Here is a 24636-nt window from a genome sequence, read left to right as displayed (position 1 = left end):
TGTTTTGTGTGTGTATTTATAGTGTCTTTTGGCATGTGTGTGTAGATCTTCCTCAGGCCCGACTGTTCGTGTCTCCTGAAGTTATCACAGAGAAAGAATCAGTGCAGCTTCACTGTGCTGCTCAACAATATGTTAAAGTGTCTCAGTGTTTTTTCTACCCAGAGAGAGACAAGACAAATCTAAAAATCTCTCCATCATGTCGACTCTCACTTACTGGTTCTGAACTGATCATGTGGACACAAAGCAGGTCTTCTGGAAGAGTTCATATTATATGTTACTACACTGTGGATAAATCAGGAATTTCTTCTCCTTCTCCTCACTCTCTCCCAGCTCCAGTCACAGTGCAGAGTAAGTGCTACACTACGGTTTATGTCTGTCTGCTTCATTGCATAATTCTTTAATTTTATTCATTTTTGTGCTTTTAGATTGTGTTTTGTAAATTACATCAATGTTTTCTCACAAATACACATACAGCTGTTTAATTCAAGTGCATGTTTTGACAGATGCAGTTTTATCCAGTTTGGCACATAATGTAGAAATCATTCACTGATATTTTAATTTGTGTGTGTGTGTGTGTGTGTGTGTGTGTGTGTGTGTGTGTGTGTGTGTAGTTGTAGATGTTTCTCAGCCCCGGGAACGTGTGTCTCCCGAAGTTATCACACAGAGAGAATCAGTGCAGCTTCACTGTGCTGCTCCACACACTGTTAAAGTGTCTCAGTGTTTTTTCTACCCAGAGAGAGACAAGACAAATCTAAAAATCTCTCCATCATGTCGACTCTCACTTACTGGTTCTGAACTGATCATGTGGACACGACGCAGGTCTCCTGGAACATTTAATATGTTACTACACTGTGGATAAATCAGGAATTTCTTCTCCTTCTCCTCACTCTCTCCCAGCTCCAGTCACAGTGCAGAGTAAGTGCTACATTACTACAATACAGTTAATATCTGATTTGATATGTTAAGAAATTCAAGTTTAAATTAGAAACATAACATTAATGTGTGTAATATACCTCCTTTCTGTAGATATGTTATAATGCTATATTCTTTTGCAGATGAGAAAGCAATACTAAACATTGGCTTTACAACACCACCACCATCCATTAATAAAGAAACCAGTGGTGCAGGTTAGATGTTCAGCTTTAATCACATTACTTTATACTACAGTTTTGTGCTCTTTGGTCATTGTGTTAATTGTTTCTCTTCTGTAACATCAGTCACTACAGAGACTCCTACAGCAGGTCAGTTTATTCCTCCATTCCCAGGTGATTATTCATTGAAAATAAATGGCCTTTATTATATGTTGAGTACTTTTCTTTTAAGCTTCTTCGAGTCTTTCAAAACGCCCAATCACCACAAGAGACACAACCACTAGTAAGTTTATTGTGTAGTATTTTTGACAATGAGAATTAAAATGACGTATTATACACATTATATATATTGTGTGTATATTGTGAGTGCAGTTTGATGCTGATTGTCATGTTCCTGTTTGAGTTTATTACTAAATGTTATTTAATTAGGTTATTTAGGTGTATTACATGCTTACAAGCAACAAAAGCGCACTAATTTTAAAGGGTATATTGGCTTATATCAAATGCTAGAGCAACTATTCATTATCTAATTATCCAATATTGTATTAAATAATAACTGAGTTTATGTTTCTTCCTGTGTGATTTTATTCAGAATCATTGCTGATCATACTGTCAGTGTTCGGTGTCTGTGTTTTACTGGCTGGACTGATGACCGTCTGGCTCTGCATGTGCATCAGTAAGTCTTAGAGATGTTACGATTCACTAATTCACACCAGTGCATCAGCATTAAATTTAAAGTTGTGGTGCATCGATTTAAAAAAGTGTGCATCGAATTGAAGTTCGCATTTGTATCACCATGCATGAATATTTGCATCGGTAAAAAACAATTTATTTATATATAATTATTAGTCGATATACTGTATACTGTACTTTTATTATTAAGAAAGTGACAAATGATTTGTAACAAATTTTTTATATGTAGATTGATTTCTCCTGCACCTTCTCTCAGCACCAGTGCTGCTACATGAATATGGCCGAGAGTCCCATAGAATAAAGATTAACATGGCAGAGGTAGAGCTGCATCTTCCTTGAGACAGAACAGAAACAAAACATCTGGTGTTTTTTTTCTTCTTTTTTTTTACATTATAAAGGTGTGTTTGTGAAAGGACCATGTGTTAGAAGTCAAACGGCACTTAAGTAAATTGATTATTTGCTGTCTGTCTGAATGAAATAAATAAAAGTGAACTGTACCATGTTGGATTGCAGAGCATCATATTTTTTCTATTGTTATATAATTTCTATTATTCTTTCATATAGCAGTAAATTGCATTGTGTTGAATCGAATTGAAATCGAATCACACTGCATTATAATAGAAGTGAATCGTATCGTATCGTATCGTTTTTTTTTTTTTTTTTTTTTAATGCATCGTATCGTTGACTCTCAGATTGAGATGTGAATTTGATCATCCTCAGTTATGGAGATTCACATCTCTACTCAGTCTTAAATTTTATTTTACTGCTGAAGTGAACTGAATTGATTGTGTTGATAATTCTGTGTTTTTTGTTTCCAGGGAAGCAGATGACTGAGAGGTAAGAAATGTATTGTGTTCAACAAGCAGTGTTTTATCAAATCCTGCTTTTCTCACGTCTAAGTGTCTAAAAGCAGTGTTTATCTGTGTGGATTCTTTTAGACGTAAACGTAAAGCGACCCAAAGTGATCACGGTATGTTTATCACTTTCTTACCAAGCTGGAAATATAGAACAGCCTAAACACATCTCCAGAACCTACGTAGCTTTAAAAGTATTGTGTTTATTCCAGGAGTTATGATGCCCATGACTGATATGAATAACGTTAGTATCATTTATGTGTAATGAATAATAAATTGTAACTCCCTCTTAAAGAATATATTGTTAATAACTTACTTCTCTGATGTTTAGTCCAACTCAGAAGTGGATGGACTTTATTCTGAGATTAAACACACACCCGTTCAACCAATGCCTTTGGGTAAATTCTACAGTACAATCTCACACAGAAGACATTCACAGCTATTTATCAAACTGAATACAATCTCAGATATAATAGAAACATAGACAGAACAAGTAATCGGTTCACTTGTGTAGATCTTTGTTGAATTATTTAGATCACACTCTTATAATCCAGATGTCATGCCACTATGAGACACCTTTAAAATTACACTCAATGTAAATTTTCAGACCCCAGTGGAGATGTAGATGTGGATTCTCAGAAAACAGAGGTAAGAAGTGTTTTGCTATCAGTTTGTAAATAAATTGTATTGCCAGTTTGTGGTTACGGTTTCATCATTGCAGCCTTTGTGCTACTTTTTGGCTGCGTTTCTGCTGCACATTAAGGTTTTGTCTGCAGCAGTGGTTTTTGCAAACTGATGTAATGTGATTAAAACCACACTGCTAATAAAAGGCATCTTGTTGTTGTGTTTGAACAGGACGATGACTATCACACGTATTGCACGGTCGCTGACACACAAGTGACCACAATAGACAATGATGCAGAGAACATCCTGCTGCAGATGCACTGATGTACATCACATCTTACTGAATGTAAAATCACTATGTACACTGATATCCGCATGTCTTTTATGCCTCGACACATGATGAAATGAATTAGCTTGCTTTTGTATTTTAAATAAATGGACTTTTGCTGCTTTGTAACCACGATGGCACAGAATAACGCTTAAAGCTGATGGTTTTACAATTGCTTCATGACCAAATTTTATCTGCATATTGAGAATCTGTATTAGGAAATGTAGAAAATCACGTCAGAAATGAATATGAGCAATATACAAGGAACGGCATGTTACAAGCAACCGAACTATTGAAATAAATATTCTTAATTCCGCAGTAATGTAATTTATTTCATGCTGTTTTTACTTTAAGTCTACAGTAGTTTCTGAATCTTGCTGGACAATTTCTTACAAGAGGAATTGATCTGTACATCATGGTTAAAGCTACACATATACTTTACATAAAAAAGAAATAATAAAGCACAGACTTGTTTTTTCTTTCACAACTTTTATTTAAATTTGCCTAAATTGGGGTAAAAACCCTGACTCCCTGTATTATAAGCTTTGAATATTATAGGCATTTAAATCTTGAGACTTAACAGAACAGACTGCTTGTCTTCTGCACTAAATTCATCCTAATTAAATCTCCAAATATTCTTTGCCATCATTGTTAAAATGTTAAAAGTTAGAAGATACTCCAAAAACACATTATGAGCACACAGACACACACACACACACACACACACACACACACACACACACACACACACACACACACACACACACATACATATATATATATATATATATATATATATATATATATATATATATATATATATATTATCGTTATTTCAGCAATGACAGACAGGGACAGAAATGATAGACAGGGACAGAGACGACAGACAGGGACAGAGACGACAGACAGGGACAGAGACGATAGACAGGGACAGAGGTGATAGACAGGGACAGAGACGATAGACAGGGACAGAGACGAGAGACAGAGATGACAGACAGGGACAGAGATGACAGACAGAGATGACAGACAGGGACAGAGATGACAGACAGGGACAGAAATGATAGACAGGGACAGAGACGACAGACAGGGACAGAGACGACAGACAGGGACAGAGGTGATAGACAGGGACAGAGACGATAGACAGGGACAGAGACGAGAGACAGAGATGACAGACAGGGACAGAGATGACAGACAGAGATGACAGACAGAGATGACAGACAGGGACAGAGATGACAGACAGGGACAGAGATGACAGACAGAGATGACAGACAGGGACAAAGATAACAGACATAGATGATAGACAGGGACAGAGTTGACAGACAGGGACACTCAAAATTGAGATGTTTATTTCCTAATAATGATTATGAATGGATATTTGTAAGAACTGTATATGATTCCTGATATAATAATATAAACGTCTGACTGGTCATCACTTTTTGCCTCTGCAATGTTTTCTTTCATCAGTTTTAAAGGTGTTTCTGAAAAGTTAACAAAATAATTAATCACATTTTAAATATAATTATTAACAATAATTATTAACAATTATTCATAAGGAATCATTACTGTACAGTAAATCCAAATAAAACATTAAACAGTAAAGTGGGTAATTAATCCACTAAATGTTATATTTTTGTACTAAATGTTAATGAGAAATGTGTGATTATTATTCCCCTGAAGACAGTGATGAGGTTTACACACAGCTCTCAGAGGAAACACAGATCTTTTCAGCATCCTCTGAATGATGCGGACACTGAACAGGACTCACTGCTTCTCTTCTCTCACACAGATAATAATGAACCGTTTACAAAATATATATTCTTGTTCGTTTGTATGATTTGAAACTGTGCATCATTTGTATTTATGCTGAGCTGATTCACTGTTAAACCTGATTTCAGATCAGCATGGCAGCCCACATGAATTAAATGTTAGCGCCCCTAGTGGATAGAATAAGTACTGATATTAAACATCAGGAGGTGGTGCAGAGATGAAGTGGTGTGAGTGTAACTGGATTAAACAGAGGTTTGCTGGAAAACAGTTTCTAAATGTATTTGTATAAGAAGTCGGACAGCATAATTCAACACAATTCAGCACACATAACTTAAATTTCACTAATACAATTGGCTCAAATTGGTTTGAACTTTACAAATCCCCAGGTATGAGCAGACCTTCCTGATCAGCTTGTCCAGTCTCTTCCTGTCTGCAGTAGAGATGCTGCTGCACCAGCAGACCTCACCATAGAAGATGGCTAATTCAATATTTTTACAAAAGTGTAAACATTTTATTTAAAAACATCATCCTATTTATTTTACTGGGAAGTCAATTTGAGCTCTAAATATCAAATACTTTATTTATTTCTTCTTCTTTATTTATTATATTTTTCTCTGAACAGAGACATTTTTTTTTATGTCTTCTTGTTTAAAATATAATATATATTAAAAAATACTTCACTGCCTCCATTATTGCAAAAAAAAAAAAAAACACATTTCAGAAAAAAAATACATACAATAAATTATCCTAATAATTGATAATTAAAATACTGATATAATCATAATAAAAAAATAATAAATAATAATAATAATAATAATAATAATAATAATAATAATAATAATAATAATAATAATAATAATAATAATAATAGCATCATAACGCTTATGGCATATGGCAGCTATCAGACTTGAAGTGAGATTGGATTGGTTGCAATACAGCATTTACTGTTTGTTTAGATAAATAGATTGTAATTTTTTTCCTATTTATTTATAATTATTATATTTTTTTTTCTTTGCTGCAGTAACAAAGAAATTTCCCCACTGTGGGACGAATAAAGGTATATCTTATCTTATCCTAAAATTGTGTAGGTGTATTAGATCTGCAATGCTGATGTACTAAATGCTGAGTCCAAAGATGGACCTGTTCGAAAAAAACATGTTAAAATTCCATTGTCATGTAGCCACATGTGTTACATTCATTTTTCTTCATGTATAAAGTAATAAATATCTATAGATGTTACCAGACATGTCTGTGTTGATCTATAAAAAACACAGCTTTTTCTTTCTCACAGGACTGTGAACAGTTGCTGTGGTTTTCCTCTGAGCTCAAGTAAAAAAGATCTCAGTCTCTGCTCACATTGTATGAGAAACGGACCAGACCAGACCATCCTCCTAATGTTCTGCTTCTGAAGGTTTATATTCATATTTAAAAACATGATGCTGATCACTTTTCTCCTCATCCTCCATCTGATTCAGGACATTCACCTGCAACGTGAGTCATTTTTTAACTAAATAAATAAATAACTACAATAGTTATTTCTTATAGAGAAACACTGAATAGTGATACATGGAAAATAAAACTCAATTAATTATTGAATAGGGATTTTTGTCATAAGACACATTTAAAAAGCTCAGAGCAGTGTGCAGCTAAAAATAAGCCACTTTTAGACATTATTATTATTATTATTATTATTATTATTATTATTATTATTATTATTATTATTATTATTATTATTATTACTATTAAACTAGTATTTTTTTACCAGTTTCACATTTTAAATTAAATTATTTTGCTATTTAAAGAAAATTCAGAAACAAGAAAAACAGTAAATAAAATTACAAACAAAGATTTTATGATCTTTTGGCTTATTAGGTTTTCTATAGATTATTGTACCCTATAAAACAAATAATAAATAAATAAAATTCACTTTATTCAAGATTTCTTTACTTGCTAAGATTAATATGTTCTGCTCATGTTTTACAGTGCGTGTATTTCCTTAGACTGTAAAAAATGTTTTAATTAATGTGTATATATATATATATATATATAAATAATATACTGTAATGTGTGTGTGTGTGTGTGTGTGTGTGTGTGTGTGTGTGTGTGTGTGTAGTTGTAGATCTTCCTCAGCCCCGGCTACATGTGTCTCCTGAAGTTATCACACAGAGAGAATCAGTGCAGCATCATCAGGAAATCAGGAATTTCTTCTCCTTCTCCTCACTCTCTCCCAGCTCCAGTCACAGTGCAGAGTAAGTGCTACATTATAGTTGATGTTTGTATAAAATCCTGTTTGTATTTCACATATAACATTATTTACACTACAGACATGTCTTTATTAATTAACCTTTTTCTTTACTCTGTTATTTTTTTTATTCATTTCTATTTGATCTTTTTTCCATTTCTCTGCAGGTCAAAAACCAAAACTAAGTGTTGTTTATGATAATCAGTCTGATGAATTCAGATTTGTATGTGAAATACCAGAGTCAGAATCAGTAACTGCTGGTTTTAGGTGTGATCTCTACACTGGAGAAAATCCTCAGCCTTATAAAAAAATATCCTTTCAAAAGAGAAACTCTGGGAAGGAGGTGTGTATGTTTATAGCACAGAGAAATGAAGTGTTTCACCGTCTACAGTCAGTAAAGAGTCGTGAAATAAGCTGTAATTATTCACTGATCTCTGATCTCACTGCTCGCTCTCTAATAAGTGATAAATACAGTCTGATGCGTAAGTTATACATGTATAAAATATGTCTCAGTTTATAGTTTCTTTACTTTATAACTATAAATTATTTAAAAATACATTTTCTTTCTTTATTTTGTCAGATTATTTTACTACAACATCCACCACCACAACAACAACAACAACAACAACAACAACAACAATCACAACAGTAACAAACACAACACCACCACCACCACCCCCATCTCCCTCCACTGTGAAAGAGAAAACCAGTGCTGGTGAGTAACTCAGATTTAATGCACTACATTAGAATGTTGTGGTGTTTATTGTGTTTGTATTGTTTCTGTACTGTAACATCAGCATCCATCACTACAGAGACTCCTACAGCAGCTCCATTTATTCCTCCATCTCCCTCTGTTTACTCATTTAAAATAATAAATGACTTTTATTATAATATTGTGTACTTTTCTTTCTTGCTTCTTCAGATCTTTCAACTCACCCACACGCCACAAGATACACAACCACTAGTAAGTTTATTGTGTAGTAGTTCTGACCATGAGAAATTATATACATTAACATTTTAAAAACAATGTAATGTAACAGTTACTGCAAATCATTTAAGTTCACACACACACACACACACACACACACACACACACACACACACACACACACACACACACACACACACACACACACACACACACACAGTACTGTATAGGGCTGGAGTGATGTTATATCACCAACATTATGAGAATGTTGAAGACCTCTGTTCACACTCCTTCTTCTCACTCTCTTTTTGAGCTCCAGTCACAGTGCTGATCTACACCAGGGTTTTTTTTAACTGGTTCTGTGCCAGGGACCACCATTGTGACTAACAAGTAATCGGCGGCCCACTATTGTGTGTGTGTGTGTGTGTGTGTGTGTGGGGGGGGGTACTCCTTACCTCTTAGTGGGATTTCTGGGCATGGTGACTTCCACACAGTCTGTCTATTTGTGGTGATATAGTGGTAAATAGTGACAGCCTCATATCATTCTCTGGTTCTAGCCTTGCCCTGTACTTGTTCTTTGGATTTGCCAGTGTGGAAAAACCGCTCTCACAAAGGTATGTAGTTGGAAAGGGTAAAAGACACCTCAATACTTTTACTGTAAGCTCTGGAAATTCTGTCTGGCAACTTATCCATAACTTATTATTAGCACACTGTATTGAATGACATAAATGGAGAAAACCCAATAGTGCTGTCCCACATAATTTAAGTTTGTAGATGCAAAGTGCCATGGTTTAAAAAAAAGAATTGTATTGTTCATTAAAACATACTGCCAAACACTGTGTCAGTTTATCCTGTGTCAGTTTGAATATTATAGATATTTTCATTAAATTCAGTTTTTCCACTAATGTGCAAATATTGTGCAAACGCCTTTCTGAACATTTTTGTAGAATTCTTCTAAAACAAAATTGATATTTGTAGTAACGTTAATGTGAATGTTCTTACAACTGAAAATGCTGCATCAAGAAACATTTATAAACTTCACATAAAACTTCATTAAACTTCTTCAGATCCTGACATATAAATGGCAAAAACACTAGCAATCTTATATTAATAAATAAAATAGTAATTGTTGACATGTTACACTGGCATAAGAAAAAAAACTCAATTATAGTAACTTCTTCATAGTAACAGTAACTGCACTACATCACACCACCCTGTTACTTACTATCTCACTGTTTTACTGTAAAAGCGCTGAGTTGGGAATATTTATGATCTAATTATCCAATAAATCATTTTGAACAAATCCTGTATGATTTTTTTTCAGGGTCATTGTTTATGGTAATAAGAGTATCCGGTGTCTGTGTTTTTCTGGCTGGACTGATGATCATCTGTATCTGCATGTGTATCAGTAAGTCTTTAACTTCATGTTTAAACACAGACTCATTGTGTTGAATTGATTGTGTTCATAATTCTGTGTTTTTGTTGTTCAGGGAAACAGAGGACTGAGAGGTTAGAAATGTATTGTATTTAAATTAACACTGTTTTATTAAATCCTGATTTTTATCAAATCTAAGTGTCTAATAGTCGTGTTTATCTGTGTGGATTCTTTTAACAACAGACGTAAACTGAACATGAGCCACTGTGGTCACAGTATGTTTATCACTTTTTACTTTCTTTTACACTCAGTTATAATCATATGGTTTGCATATATAAGCATATCTTTTATTTTTGCATTAAATGGCAAAGAAGAACATGTATATATACAGTGTGTGTGTGTGTGTGTGTGTGTGTGTGTGTGTGTGTGTGTGTGTGTGTGTGTGTGTGTGTGTGTGTGTGTGTGGTTCCACAGCAGACAGTGATGAGGTTTACACAGAGGTGATGTACACATTCTCCCCTCAGCAGCTTTAAGACAAAACCCAGCTCGTTTCAGCTTCTTCTGAATGATAGACACTGAACAGGAGAAATGATCTCTATAATTAATCTGATTTTTATTCACTGCTCATCACCATCCCACTTTTAATAAACACTCCATATCATGTAAATCTCCAGTGAGTGTTATCATGAAGTGTTCAAACTATTTTCTAAAAACCTTTTCTGTGAATCATTTTAATACTGAATTTTACTATTACATTCATTACTGTTATCATTATTATTACTTTTAATGCAAAATTTAAGTATATTACATACAAATATGTATCATAATTTCTGCATGCAATCTACCAATAAATAAAATAAACATTTCCTTCTCATAAATTCTGTATATCTTCATTTAAAGAAATAATTTAGAAATAATGATGGTATTAAATAAAACTCAGTTGTTCCTGCGCTGAAGTAATTTTTTATTAAAGTTCATCTCAAATCCTGTCAAAGAGAAAATTAAATAAATCAATAAAATGAAATCAGCATTTTGCATGTAGAATCATAATCCATGTCAGGATGAATGAATGAATACATTAAGTTCTGATACTAAATATTTATTTGAGGGGAGACTGGAGGTGGTACAGTGATGATACGGAGTGAATTTAACTACTAAAGGAACATTTCCAGTTTCTCAGTGTGTCGTCGGTTTTCTCAGAAGTCAATCAACACTGAATCACCATATAAACAGCTTCTCAAACAAACTGCCAGAACTGAAGGGAAATGATCATGTTTTCAAATAAATTAAACACATTAAAGCTCTTTATTTATCAAAACTTTATTCATTCCACTGGACCTGTGTGAAATTGGCTTGTGTTGTGTTTGTGTGGCAGAAATCAGACTGAATTATTACACATTACCTGTCGGTTTGACTCCTAATCATCCATAGTTTATTCTTGACCAGAACCAGACTGCACATATACAATATATAAGATAACCATATCTTTGTGCAGTCAACATCCACGTACATGTTGTGCAGTAATAATTCTGCAATTATTTATTATATTGCATCATGTTCTTACAGAACACTGTTCTGTACTACAGTATGTGTGTATGGATTAGTGTGAAGTTCTGTAAACTTGAAGCTGCAGTGTAGAGATGTGCGTTCTGTTAGACACTAGACTAAGTGGTTTTCCTGTGGCTAAAATATTTAGTTTCCACATTCTGTTGTTTTGAGCAGAGAGTTTCGATGTGTTCATTTCATCCAGTGGCTGTGAAATGGTGCTGCTCGTCCTCCTGTTCTTCTTCCATCTGATTCTGAGCATTAACTCTCAAAGTGAGTCGTTATTGTGATATTGTGCTATTAGTCATTTTCTCCAATAGATGCTTATAATGTAACTGTGTGTGTGTGTGTGTGTGTGTGTGTGTGTGTGTGTGTGTGTGTGTGTGTGTGTGTGTGTGTGTGTGTGTGTAGTTGTAGATATTCCTGCCCCGGCTACATGTGTCTCCTGAAGTTATCACACAGAGAGGATCAGTGCAGCTTCACTGTGCTGCTCCACTCAATGTTAAAGTGTCTCAGTGTTTTTTCTACCCAGAGAGAGACAGAACAAATATAAAACTCTCTCCATCATGTCGACTCTCACTTACTGGTTCTGAACTGATCATGTGGACACGACGCAGGTCTCCTGGAACATTTAATATCATATGTTACTACGCTTTGGATAATTCTGTTCGTACTCCTTCTCCTCACTCTCTCCCAGCTCCAGTCACAGTGCAGAGTAAGTGCTTTATTACAGTTGATGTTTGTATAAAATCCTGTTTGTATTTCACATATAACATTATTTACACTACAGACATGTCTTTATCAATTAACCTCTTTCTGTAATCTTATTTATTTATATATTTATATTTGATCTTTTTTCCATTTCTCTGCAGGTCAGAAACCAAAACTAAGTGTTGTTTATGATCATCAGTCTGATGAATTCAGATTTGTATGTGAAATACCAGAGTCAGAATCAGTAACTGCTGGTTTTAGGTGTGATCTCTACACTGGAGAAAATCCTCAGCCTTTTCCAATACAAACATCTCCTTTCAAAAAGAGAAACTCTGGGAAGGAAGTGTGTATGTTTATAGCACAGAGAAATGAAGTGTTTCATCGTCTACAGTCAGTAAAGAGTCGTGAAATGAGCTGTGATTATTCACTGATCTCTGATCTCACTGCTCGCTCTCTAATGAGTGATAAATACAGTCTGATGCGTAAGTTACATTCAATCACATGATCTTCATTTTGTAACTTTTAATTGTAATTGAACTTTTTTACATATATTTTTTATCAGGTTTCTTTCCTTCACCAACACAGCCGTCCATCACCACTGAGAAATCTACTGCATGTGAGTTCAGTTTATTTTATTCGCTGCTGTTTTGTTCTGTTACACTTTTTAATAAATGTAGTTAAACGTCGTCAAATGATTCTGGGTTTCATGTGCATTTTTATGACCACAGATTAAAGTGTTCCTGGGGATTTTAAATTAAGGCAAATTGAGTGTTTTTGTGCAAATTTTAAAGGAAAAAAACGCAATGGTTCTTGAAAAAGATCATATTTTTCGGCCAAACTTTCCTCATACTCTTCTTGAAAACTCAGTTGGCTAAAGATGCAGTTTGCGAGCTCTGACTTGTGCTCTCCTGATCAGCCAATCAAAATATATAACACTGCTGCTGGATGGCCCTGGTGTCGTCATTTAGAAATCTGATGGGTAAAGCAAAAGTTTATTTAATATGTATTTTATGCTACAGGTGTCCACACTGTTTATTTTGAAGGTTTTTTTTACTTTTATATCTGTTATGCTTTTCTAGATTTGACTTTCACCCCAATTGTGTTTTTACATATGGAAAAGTGTCAGAGCAGCGAGATGACTGTCAGTTTATATACAAGTCATTGTCCTTTGACGTTGTCCGGGACTGTGTGATTTGTGTGTTGTTGTAGATGTTTCTCAGTCCTGGGTACTGGAGAATTCTGTTCATACTCTTTCTCCTCGTTTTCTCTCAACTGCAGTCACAGTGCTGAGTACGATCTACATTTAATTACATTTAATTAATTTATAAAATAACATGACATTTTTAAGAATCATTTTAATTTTATTGCATTTCAGATTTGTCTCCTAAAACATCACAGTCGTCCATCACTCCAGAGAAACCCTCTGCAGGTCAGTGTATTAAGTGTGCTGTGTATTATGTGTTTGTGTTGTTCAATTTACTTTGTCATTTGTTCTGCTGTAAGAAATACAATACGTTTTTTTTCCAGATCCTACTGAATGTACATCAGTAAAATGTCATTACAAACTAAAATTCACAAAAATGCGTGTAAAGTCTGGTCTTATTTTACAAAAACTATATTTATGACACATTAATGTTTTAACGGCTGAAAATTTAACAGCCTTCACAAAAGTTACGCATCAGGAAATCTTCACGATCTAATTATACAATATTTTGTTAAATTAAACAAAGATGTTTATATTTAATTCTCCTGTGTGATTTTATTCAGGATCACTGCTTATGATACTGTCAGTCTCCAGTGTGAGTGTTTTACTGTCTGGACTGGTGATCGTCTCTCTCTACATTTATATCAGTAAGTCTTTATCTTCATCTATAAACACAGACTCGTGCTGAATTGATTGTGTTGATGATTATATGGTTTTGTGTTTCAGGGAAGCAGAAGACTAAGAGGTTAGAAATATATCGTGATTACTTGAATAGTGTTTTATTGAATTGTGTTTTTATCACATCTGAAAGTACCTCATAATAATTTATCATTAATGTGTGGATTCTGTTGTAACAGATGTAAAGTGAAGACGGCCCGCTGTGATCAGGGTAGGTATCATTTGGGTTAAATTGGTCATGATTAGTTACCAGTGTTCACGGTCACAGTGATGCAGTGATGTAACTGAAAGATAATTGAAAGTTACCATATAATCAGATCGCTTGCAAAATAAAAGCAAGAAGGAAGTTCTCCATCTCCAGCAGGTCTGATTCCACCAAACCCCTTCACAACGCAGCATGATCAAACCTGTACTTCATGCCACTGACACGTCCTTCCCTTTACACACAATGTGAATTTTCAGACCCCGGTAGAAATGTGAAGTTGGAGTCTAAAAAAACTCTGGTAAGTAGAGTTTTGCTCTCAGTCGGTGTGTTGCTGGTTTGTGGTTATGGTTTTAAAAGAGCAGCTTTTCTGGGGTTCTTTTTTGGCTTCATTTCTGCTTCACCTTCAGGCTTTTCTCTGCAGACTGATGTAATGTGATTAGAATCACACTGCTAATGATGGACATCTTGTTTTGTTTAAACAGGACAATGTGAATTACACGTATCGCACCGTCGCTGACACACAAGTGACCACGATAGACAATGATGCCATGTACAGCCTGCTGCAGATACACTGATGTACATCACACTTTACTGAACATTAATACTTATCTAATCTCTTTTATGCCTCGAAACATCATTTCATTTAATATCCTGCTTTAGGATTTGAAATAAATTGACTTGGCTTGTTGCTATGACACTGAGTGAAGCTCAGGGCAGAACCCTGTCACAGAGCTGTGAAAGGAGCTGATGGTTATTTACTGTGTCATGACTAAATTACCACCTGAAACTGAAACTGGTTCAGGAAGTGCAGAAAACCATGAATCAGAAATAAACATGGGCACGATGCTAGCACTGGCCTGCTGCTGGAACTTTATAGATATTTGGTGTCTATTTAAATCCATTTGCATTTCATCTCTAGAAATACACATTAAAAATGGAGCAGTAGCGTGTATTGTCTTTTTTGTCTATTTACAATCCATACATTATAAAAAAATATCTACAATCAATTCACATATTAAATTATAAATTATACTGTACCATACATCACGGGTAAATTTCGTAGCTTTAAAATACTCCAGCAGACACTTTCATTTTGACATTACAAGCTTTCTGTAAATCCAGTTTAGTTAGTTATCATACACACTGGATTCGTGTACAAACTAAAATTATATAATCCAAAATCGCTCACATGAGGTTCTTGATGATTCTGCCTCCTCTCTGTGTGTGTTCCTCATATCATCTCAAGGAGTTTAAAACTCACCACCATCACTTCTGCTCCCTCATTATGGAAACATTTTAAAATGTCATTTTGATTTTACACTCCAGACATGTTTGGAAAATATTTACAGCACTGACATCACACTGTCAAACATTGAACCCTTCAGCTAAAGTGAATTTTAGTTAACTATTTAAAGTGTTTATGCAAATCCTGCATTAGAAATCATGATGTCTAATGATAAATCCATTCTGTCTATTAAAGATACTTGATCTTATGATTTCTGATCCTTTTTTTCCTGATTGTATCTAAAAAATGTATCAGGGGTGAAACAGTCTGGAACTCATTAGCCATCATGACAGGACAGCTTCAGAGAATAACTACATGGTGTGCGTGTGTAAATGAATGAATTAATGCATGGGAGGTTTTAGTTCCCTCTAGTGGATAGAATTAGTACTGAACATCGAGCTTCACCCACCATATAATACTTTATAAATTAAAATGTGTTGTGGGAAAATAAACACGCTTTAGATCTTTTTAGGTAAATTCCACATTATTATTTTATATTATTTAATTATCACATGTTAATGTGTACAGTGTATAGAAACGAGTCTTCTGTTAAATACAAGCCAGAATCCTTCTGGATTCTGTTCGTTTTAAAGCATTTCTGCGATTTTTTGAGAAATTTGTTCTAACAGAATAGTCGTGATATTGTCATGAAATACTTTATAAAACATCTGTGTTTACTGACTACAGAAAGCAGTTTATTCTGATATTCAATACAGTGTGTGTAAGAGCTGGAGGGATTTATGTGTGTATATTATATTATATTATTATTATTATTATTATTATTATTATTATTATTATTATTATTATAGAAAATTACTAATCTTTTTATTTTATTTGTAAAGTTTTAAATTTTTTATCCAGTTTGCATTCTCAGTTTGCGATAAAGGTCTTTGCTGAACTGCTATTCTTCTCTCTGGATTTAAACATAAAACACTGCATTAAAATGGATATAATTTTTTATTATTAAATTATTATTTATTATTAAATCAAATTATTACATTTATAATTACTTATGTTTACATCACACCACATTTCACCAAATATACACAAATAACCGCTAATTATGAATAATAATAATAATAATAATAATAATAATGATAATAATAATAATATCAGTAATAATCAGACATTAATAAATAAATAAATAAATAAATAAATCGCTTCATGCAGTTATTAGACAATTCATTTTGATAATGGCGCGCGCTCTTTAAAGTCTAACGCGATCACGTGAACAGCACGCGCTTCCTGTGGTGTAACATTAATTGGTGTCCCACCAACAACGAAACGTAGTTCGCTAAAATGTACGGCGCTGCATCGTAAATGATGACAATTCAAATAATATAATAAGTAATAAAATAAACAACTAAGACAAATACAAGACATTTAAGCTTCACAAAACATCCAGAGGATTAAACATAACATGCCCCATCACCTAGAGACGCAGCTTCTGTCTCAATTTACATTCCAATAATGTAAACTAAAACATTTCAAATGCAGTACCACAATTTCCCACTAGAGGGCAATAAAGGCTTGACTGAGCGCACCAGTCTTTCTGTAACTTATGTGTAAATAAGACTATTTATTTATTGTAACACTTTAATCTCCCCTTTTTGTTCTCTTTAACCATGTAAAGAAATTAGAAATATTGTGTTTTATGTTTTCGAAATGAAATAAAGCGGAATTCACAGATTGTTATTATAGTGGCAGTATACAGGGTGTAATTGTTTTGATAGACCCCCATTAACATTTGACCTTCGTTTTCACTGAAATACTCACTAATTATTTAAGAGCACACTAATGTATTGCTAATATCTCATTTATTCCATTTACTGTTCAATCCTGAAGCATTCAAGAAAAAAATGATTAATCGAGTCATTTTACTGTTTAAATCTGTTTTCATCTGCAAACTGATGAACAGTAAAAGACCTGACTAATACAGCAAACCTGATATTCTGATGAAGATTTGTATTAACTAAAGTCAGTCATAATAATAATAATAATAATAATAATAATAATAATAATAATAATAATAATAATAATAATGGAAAAACAGGACAATTTTACTGAATTAAACTTTTAATTTGAAATATAAGTGATGAGTCTTGACTAAAGGACATGCCGCTATAAATCTCACTATAAAACAGTGGAATCGCTCTGAGAAAATCTGAAACAAATCTGAACTTTTCCAAATTCTTAAATTTAAAAGGCTCCAGGGTACAAAAACCTTTCAATAAGTTTCAGTTAAAATGAAGTAACTGTAATTAAGCATGAACATCTTTGTGAAACGTTTCCTACTGCTTACTTTCCGCTATCAGACACTTCCTGTCTTCATCACCGCGCATGCTCTTATATGGTAAACCGCAATCACGTGACCAGCACGCACTTCCTGTGGTGTAACTTTAATTGATTCCCCAGCAACAAAATCAAAAGCCCCCATGCCATTAAAATAGCGATGGTTTGGAAATGAAGGCAATTTCAATCAAAGACGGGGAAAATATTATAAAATTATTTCTACAAAACATCAGGAAATTACACCGAACATGTCCCGCCCCTAGTGACGGAGCTGCTATGAAAATAACCGACATGAAAATGAACCAGAGAAGTTTTTTTTGCAGTAGCGAGATTGATCCGCTAGAGGGCAGATGAGAGCCTTCAGTCAGCGCCCTGGTCTGTCACTAATCCCTAATGTGGGACTGTTGAGTGTAAACTTTGTTTTAAAGAGATAAAAAAAAAAAAATATGACAGAAAACACAAAGTAGTCAGAAAGGCGGTAATTATGCTGCATTTATGATGGAAAGATGCAGGAAATATTAGTTAATTTTAACTTTAATTAATATTAGGAAATATTAAAACTGCATTTCTTATGCAAAATAAACCCACTGACAACAATTTGTCTTGATTTACTTTATTTATTACTCATGGATGTTTCTTTATTGCAGAGTATTTTATTAGTCTCATTGTTTTTTGCTTAGTCTGAAATCTTGAGAAGCTGCAGTTTCAATGTTTTATATTTATTTTAATGTACCTTAAATTTATATTATTATTACTTAAAAATTCTCAGAAAGAAGAAAAGAGTGTATGTAGATGAATAGAGTGTAGTGGTTTGGTGTTGGTGGATAAGATCTGCTGTGCTGCTGCTGAGAGTCTGAAAGCTGCACTTTTTAACATGATAATAAATATGCTGTGGCTGCAAAAGTAAATAAAAGAAATAGCTGGTGAGTTTCAGAGCTTTATAACATTAAAGCTGTAGCTCTACACAAATCATCTTCTTATGAGGAATAAAAGATTCGGAGATAAACTGTTACATGAAAAGAATGAAATTTGGGTTAGTAGCAGTAAGTCGTCTTCATCTCTCCAACCTGTTATTGATTATTTTCCTAAAACAGAAAGAAACAGTGTTTTATTTCACTCCTTCAGCTCAGTCACTGTTACTGATCTCTGTATGTTCCACTCTGCCATGACCGGACCTATGAAGTCCTTCTTGTATTCAGTTGACTTGTACAGTGTGTATGTGTTGTATCTTGTCTGTGTGAACTGCTACCCACATGTTGTGCAGTAAAGATCTTAACCTCACTGCAGTTTCTTATATTATACCACAAAATAGGGGTGGTGTTAGACTGTGAAACACACTGTGAGACTGTGAAAATATTCAGCTTCTTCATTCTATTATTTATTTGAGCTGATGGTTTCATTTCATCCAGTTGCTGTGAAATGGTGCTGCTCATCCTCCTGTTCTTCTTTTTCCAGATTCTGGACGTTAACTCTCAAAGTGAGTCGATATTGTGAGTTTAGTAAATTGTTATTATAGATGTTTAAAAAGTATTCGAAAAGATTTCTAGAGTTACATCTGCATTTAGACACAATAATAGTATTGACATGTTAGACTGATTTGTGTGTGTGTGTGTGTGTGTGTGTGTGTGTGTGTGTGTGTGTGTGTGTGTGTGTGTGTAGTTGTAGATGTTCCTCAGCTGCATGTGTCTCCTGAAGTTATCACACAGAGAGAATCAGTGCAGCTTCACTGTGCTGCTCCACACAATGTTAAAGTGTCTCAGTGTTATTTTTACCCAGAGAGAGACAGAACAAATATAAAACTCTCTCCATCATGTCGACTCTCACTTACTGGTTCTGAACTGATCATGTGGACACGACGCAGGTCTCCTGGAACATTTAATATCATATGTTACTACGCTTTGGATAAATCTGTTCGTACTCCTTCTCCTCACTCTCTCCCAGCTCCAGTCACAGTGCAGAGTAAGTGCTTTATTTTATGTGCGTCTGCATAAAGAATATTTACAGATATTTTACACTTGAATTTATGAATACAACAAAAATGTCTGTATTATTTCTTAACCTTCTTTTTGTACATCTGTTATACTATTATATTTAATTATTTATACGTGTTCTTTATTTCTCTGCAGGTCAGAAACCAAAACTAAGTGTTGTTTATGATCATCAGTCTGATGAATTCAGATTTTTTTGTGAAATACCAGAGTCAGAATCAGTAACTGCTGGTTTTAGGTGTGATCTCTACACTGGAGAAAATCCTCAGCCTTTCCTAATACAAACAGCTCATAAGAGAAACTCTGAGAAGGAGGTGTGTATGTTTATAGCACAGAGAAATGATGTGTTTCATCGTCTACAGTCAGTAAAGAGTCGTGAAATAAGCTGTGATTATTCACTGATCTCTGATCTCACTGCTCGCTCTCTAATGAGTGATAAATACAGTCTGATGCGTAAGTTATACATGTATAAAATATGTCTCAGTTTATAGTTTCTTTACTTTATAACTATAAATTATTTAAAAATAAATTTTCTTTATTTATTTTCTCAGATTATTTTACTACAACATCCACCACAACAACAACAACAACAACAACAACAACAACAACAATCACAACAGTAACAAACACAACACCACCACCACCACCCCCATCTCCCTCCACTGTGAAAGAGAAAACCAGTGCTGGTGAGTAACTCAGATTTAATGCACTACATTAGAATGTTGTGGTGTTTATTGTGTTTGTATTGTTTCTGTACTGTAACATCAGCATCCATCACTACAGAGACTCCTACAGCAGCTCCGTTTATTCCTCCATCTCCCTCTGTTTACTCATTTAAAATAATAAATGACTTTTATTATAATATTGTGTACTTTTCTTTCTTGCTTCTTCAGATCTTTCAACTCACCCACACACCACAAGATACACAACCACTAGTAAGTTTATTGTGTAGTAGTTCTGACCATGAGAAATTATATACAACAATGTAAACACAATCAGCCTTAATTTACATCTCTCACTGAAAATTACATTCATGTAAAAGTTACTGCAAATCATTCAAGTTCACACACACACACACACACACACACGCACACACACACACACACACACACACACACACACACACACACACACACACACACAGTACTGTATAGGGCTGGAATGATGTTTTATCACCATTATGAGAATGTTGAAGACATCTACACAAATTTACCCGGATAATATAATAATAATAATAATAATAATGATAATAATAATAATAATAATATCAGTAATAATCAGACATTAATAAATAAATAAATAAATAAATAAATCGCTTCATGCAGTTATTAGACAATTCATTTTGATAATGGCGCGCGCTCTTTAAAGTCTAACGCGATCACGTGAACAGCACGCGCTTCCTGTGGTGTAACATTAATTGGTGTCCCACCAACAACGAAACGTAGTTCGCTAAAATGTACGGCGCTGCATCGTAAATGATGACAATTCAAATAATATAATAAGTAATAAAATAAACAACTAAGACAAATACAAGACATTTAAGCTTCACAAAACATCCAGAGGATTAAACATAACATGCCCCATCACCTAGAGACGCAGCTTCTGTCTCAATTTACATTCCAATAATGTAAACTAAAACATTTCAAATGCAGTACCACAATTTCCCACTAGAGGGCAATAAAGGCTTGACTGAGCGCACCAGTCTTTCTGTAACTTATGTGTAAATAAGACTATTTATTTATTGTAACACTTTAATCTCCCCTTTTTGTTCTCTTTAACCATGTAAAGAAATTAGAAATATTGTGTTTTATGTTTTCGAAATGAAATAAAGCGGAATTCACAGATTGTTATTATAGTGGCAGTATACAGGGTGTAATTGTTTTGATAGACCCCCATTAACATTTGACCTTCGTTTTCACTGAAATACTCACTAATTATTTAAGAGCACACTAATGTATTGCTAATATCTCATTTATTCCATTTACTGTTCAATCCTGAAGCATTCAAGAAAAAAATGATTAATCGAGTCATTTTACTGTTTAAATCTGTTTTCATCTGCAAACTGATGAACAGTAAAAGACCTGACTAATACAGCAAACCTGATATTCTGATGAAGATTTGTATTAACTAAAGTCAGTCAAATAATAATAATAATAATAATAATAATAATAATAATAATAATAATAATTATAATGGAAAAACAGGACAATTTTACTGAATTAAACTTTTAATTTGAAATATAAGTGATGAGTCTTGACTAAAGGACATGCCGCTATAAATCTCACTATAAAACAGTGGAATCGCTCTGAGAAAATCTGAAACAAATCTGAACTTTTCCAAATTCTTAAATTTAAAAGGCTCCAGGGTACAAAAACCTTTCAATAAGTTTCAGTTAAAATGAAGTAACTGTAATTAAGCATGAACATCTTTGTGAAACGTTTCCTACTGCTTACTTTCCGCTATCAGACACTTCCTGTCTTCATCACCGCGCATGCTCTTATATGGTAAACCGCAATCACGTGACCAGCACGCACTTCCTGTGGTGTAACTTTAATTGATTCCCCAGCAACAAAATCAAAAGCCCCCATGCCATTAAAATAGCGATGGTTTGGAAATGAAGGCAATTTCAATCAAAGACGGGGAAAATATTATAAAATTATTTCTACAAAACATCAGGAAATTACACCGAACATGTCCCGCCCCTAGTGACGGAGCTGCTATGAAAATAACCGACATGAAAATGAACCAGAGAAGTTTTTTTTGCAGTAGCGAGATTGATCCGCTAGAGGTGCAGATGAGAGCCTTCAGTCAGCGCCCTGGTCTGTCACTAATCCCTAATGTGGGACTGTTGAGTGTAAACTTTGTTTTAAAGAGATAAAAAAAAAAAAATATGACAGAAAACACAAAGTAGTCAGAAAGGCGGTAATTATGCTGCATTTATGATGGAAAGATGCAGGAAATATTAGTTAATTTTAACTTTAATTAATATTAGGAAATATTAAAACTGCATTTCTTATGCAAAATAAACCCACTGACAACAATTTGTCTTGATTTACTTTATTTATTACTCATGGATGTTTCTTTATTGCAGAGTATTTTATTAGTCTCATTGTTTTTTGCTTAGTCTGAAATCTTGAGAAGCTGCAGTTTCAATGTTTTATATTTATTTTAATGTACCTTAAATTTATATTATTATTACTTAAAAATTCTCAGAAAGAAGAAAAGAGTGTATGTAGATGAATAGAGTGTAGTGGTTTGGTGTTGGTGGATAAGATCTGCTGTGCTGCTGCTGAGAGTCTGAAAGCTGCACTTTTTAACATGATAATAAATATGCTGTGGCTGCAAAAGTAAATAAAAGAAATAGCTGGTGAGTTTCAGAGCTTTATAACATTAAAGCTGTAGCTCTACACAAATCATCTTCTTATGAGGAATAAAAGATTCGGAGATAAACTGTTACATGAAAAGAATGAAATTTGGGTTAGTAGCAGTAAGTCGTCTTCATCTCTCCAACCTGTTATTGATTATTTTCCTAAAACAGAAAGAAACAGTGTTTTATTTCACTCCTTCAGCTCAGTCACTGTTACTGATCTCTGTATGTTCCACTCTGCCATGACCGGACCTATGAAGTCCTTCTTGTATTCAGTTGACTTGTACAGTGTGTATGTGTTGTATCTTGTCTGTGTGAACTGCTACCCACATGTTGTGCAGTAAAGATCTTAACCTCACTGCAGTTTCTTATATTATACCACAAAATAGGGGTGGTGTTAGACTGTGAAACACACTGTGAGACTGTGAAAATATTCAGCTTCTTCATTCTATTATTTATTTGAGCTGATGGTTTCATTTCATCCAGTTGCTGTGAAATGGTGCTGCTCATCCTCCTGTTCTTCTTTTTCCAGATTCTGGACGTTAACTCTCAAAGTGAGTCGATATTGTGAGTTTAGTAAATTGTTATTATAGATGTTTAAAAAGTATTCGAAAAGATTTCTAGAGTTACATCTGCATTTAGACACAATAATAGTATTGACATGTTAGACTGATTTGTGTGTGTGTGTGTGTGTGTGTGTGTGTGTGTGTGTGTGTGTGTGTGTGTGTGTGTAGTTGTAGATGTTCCTCAGCTGCATGTGTCTCCTGAAGTTATCACACAGAGAGAATCAGTGCAGCTTCACTGTGCTGCTCCACACAATGTTAAAGTGTCTCAGTGTTATTTTTACCCAGAGAGAGACAGAACAAATATAAAACTCTCTCCATCATGTCGACTCTCACTTACTGGTTCTGAACTGATCATGTGGACACGACGCAGGTCTCCTGGAACATTTAATATCATATGTTACTACGCTTTGGATAAATCTGTTCGTACTCCTTCTCCTCACTCTCTCCCAGCTCCAGTCACAGTGCAGAGTAAGTGCTTTATTTTATGTGCGTCTGCATAAAGAATATTTACAGATATTTTACACTTGAATTTATGAATACAACAAAAATGTCTGTATTATTTCTTAACCTTCTTTTTGTACATCTGTTATACTATTATATTTAATTATTTATACGTGTTCTTTATTTCTCTGCAGGTCAGAAACCAAAACTAAGTGTTGTTTATGATCATCAGTCTGATGAATTCAGATTTTTTTGTGAAATACCAGAGTCAGAATCAGTAACTGCTGGTTTTAGGTGTGATCTCTACACTGGAGAAAATCCTCAGCCTTTCCTAATACAAACAGCTCATAAGAGAAACTCTGGAAACTCTGATCTCACTGCTCGTTCTCTAATGAGTGATAAATACAGTCTGATGCGTAAGTTATACATGTATAAAATATGTCTCAGTTTAT

The 24636-nt window shown here is 34.1% G+C and overlaps 2 protein-coding genes and 2 long non-coding RNA genes across 7 annotated transcripts in view; all 4 read left to right on the top strand.

The window, feature by feature from the left end:
* The first annotated feature begins 639 nt into the window (after positions 1–639).
* On the top strand, positions 640–10641 carry LOC310721841 (uncharacterized protein). Of its 4 annotated transcripts, none has more exons than XM_083533874.1 (10): positions 651–915; positions 1056–1127; positions 1227–1241; positions 1684–1767; positions 2603–2621; positions 2723–2754; positions 2851–2882; positions 2970–3036; positions 3246–3286; positions 3494–3960. In XM_083533874.1, exons 4-10 carry the CDS (start codon positions 1740–1742, stop codon positions 3584–3586), a joined length of 312 nt encoding a protein of 103 aa, XP_083390000.1. In that variant the 5' UTR covers positions 651–915; positions 1056–1127; positions 1227–1241; positions 1684–1739; the 3' UTR covers positions 3587–3960. The 4 variants fall into 4 exon arrangements, with proteins under 4 accessions (XP_083389997.1, XP_083390000.1, XP_083389998.1 ...); XM_083533872.1 differs by having other exon boundaries at positions 1218–1374; XM_083533873.1 differs by lacking the exon at positions 1227–1241.
* A 1020-nt stretch (positions 10642–11661) lies between these two features.
* LOC310721823 (uncharacterized protein) overlaps positions 11662–24636 on the top strand; it is a 34351-nt gene continuing 21376 nt past the window's right edge. Inside the window, exons 1-4 of the mRNA XM_083533823.1 lie at positions 11662–11720; positions 12145–12162; positions 12320–12640; positions 12721–12774. Coding sequence (XP_083389949.1) covers positions 11663–11720; positions 12145–12162; positions 12320–12640; positions 12721–12774 — 451 coding nt within the window. The 5' untranslated portion in view covers position 11662. The remainder of the gene's footprint in view (positions 11721–12144; positions 12163–12319; positions 12641–12720; positions 12775–24636) is intronic.
* LOC310721849 lies at positions 19216–20259 on the top strand. Its single transcript, XR_014532213.1, has 3 exons — positions 19216–19299; positions 19488–19781; positions 19949–20259. It is a non-coding gene; the product is annotated as an uncharacterized lncRNA (long non-coding RNA).
* On the top strand, positions 23648–24541 carry LOC310721851. Its single transcript, XR_014532215.1, has 3 exons — positions 23648–23731; positions 23918–24211; positions 24379–24541. It is a non-coding gene; the product is annotated as an uncharacterized lncRNA (long non-coding RNA).

The sequence above is a fragment of the Silurus aristotelis genome, assembly GCF_946808225.1.
Source record: "Silurus aristotelis genome assembly, chromosome: 28".
NCBI classification, from domain to species: domain Eukaryota; kingdom Metazoa; phylum Chordata; class Actinopteri; order Siluriformes; family Siluridae; genus Silurus; species Silurus aristotelis.
Note: the sequence above shows the minus strand (reverse complement) of the source record. Positions and strands in the feature narration are given on the sequence as shown.

Bases quoted from the DNA above. Each gene is read 5' to 3' on its own strand.
- LOC310721841 (XM_083533871.1), top strand. From the start codon at position 7,949: ATGTTTATAGCACAGAGAAATGAAGTGTTTCACCGTCTACAGTCAGTA. The intron at 8,082-8,179 runs GTAAGTTATACA...TTATTTTGTCAG, and splicing joins TGATAAATACAGTCTGATGC to ATTATTTTACTACAACATCC. The intron at 8,315-9,851 runs GTGAGTAACTCA...ATTTTTTTTCAG, and splicing joins GAAAGAGAAAACCAGTGCTG to GGTCATTGTTTATGGTAATA.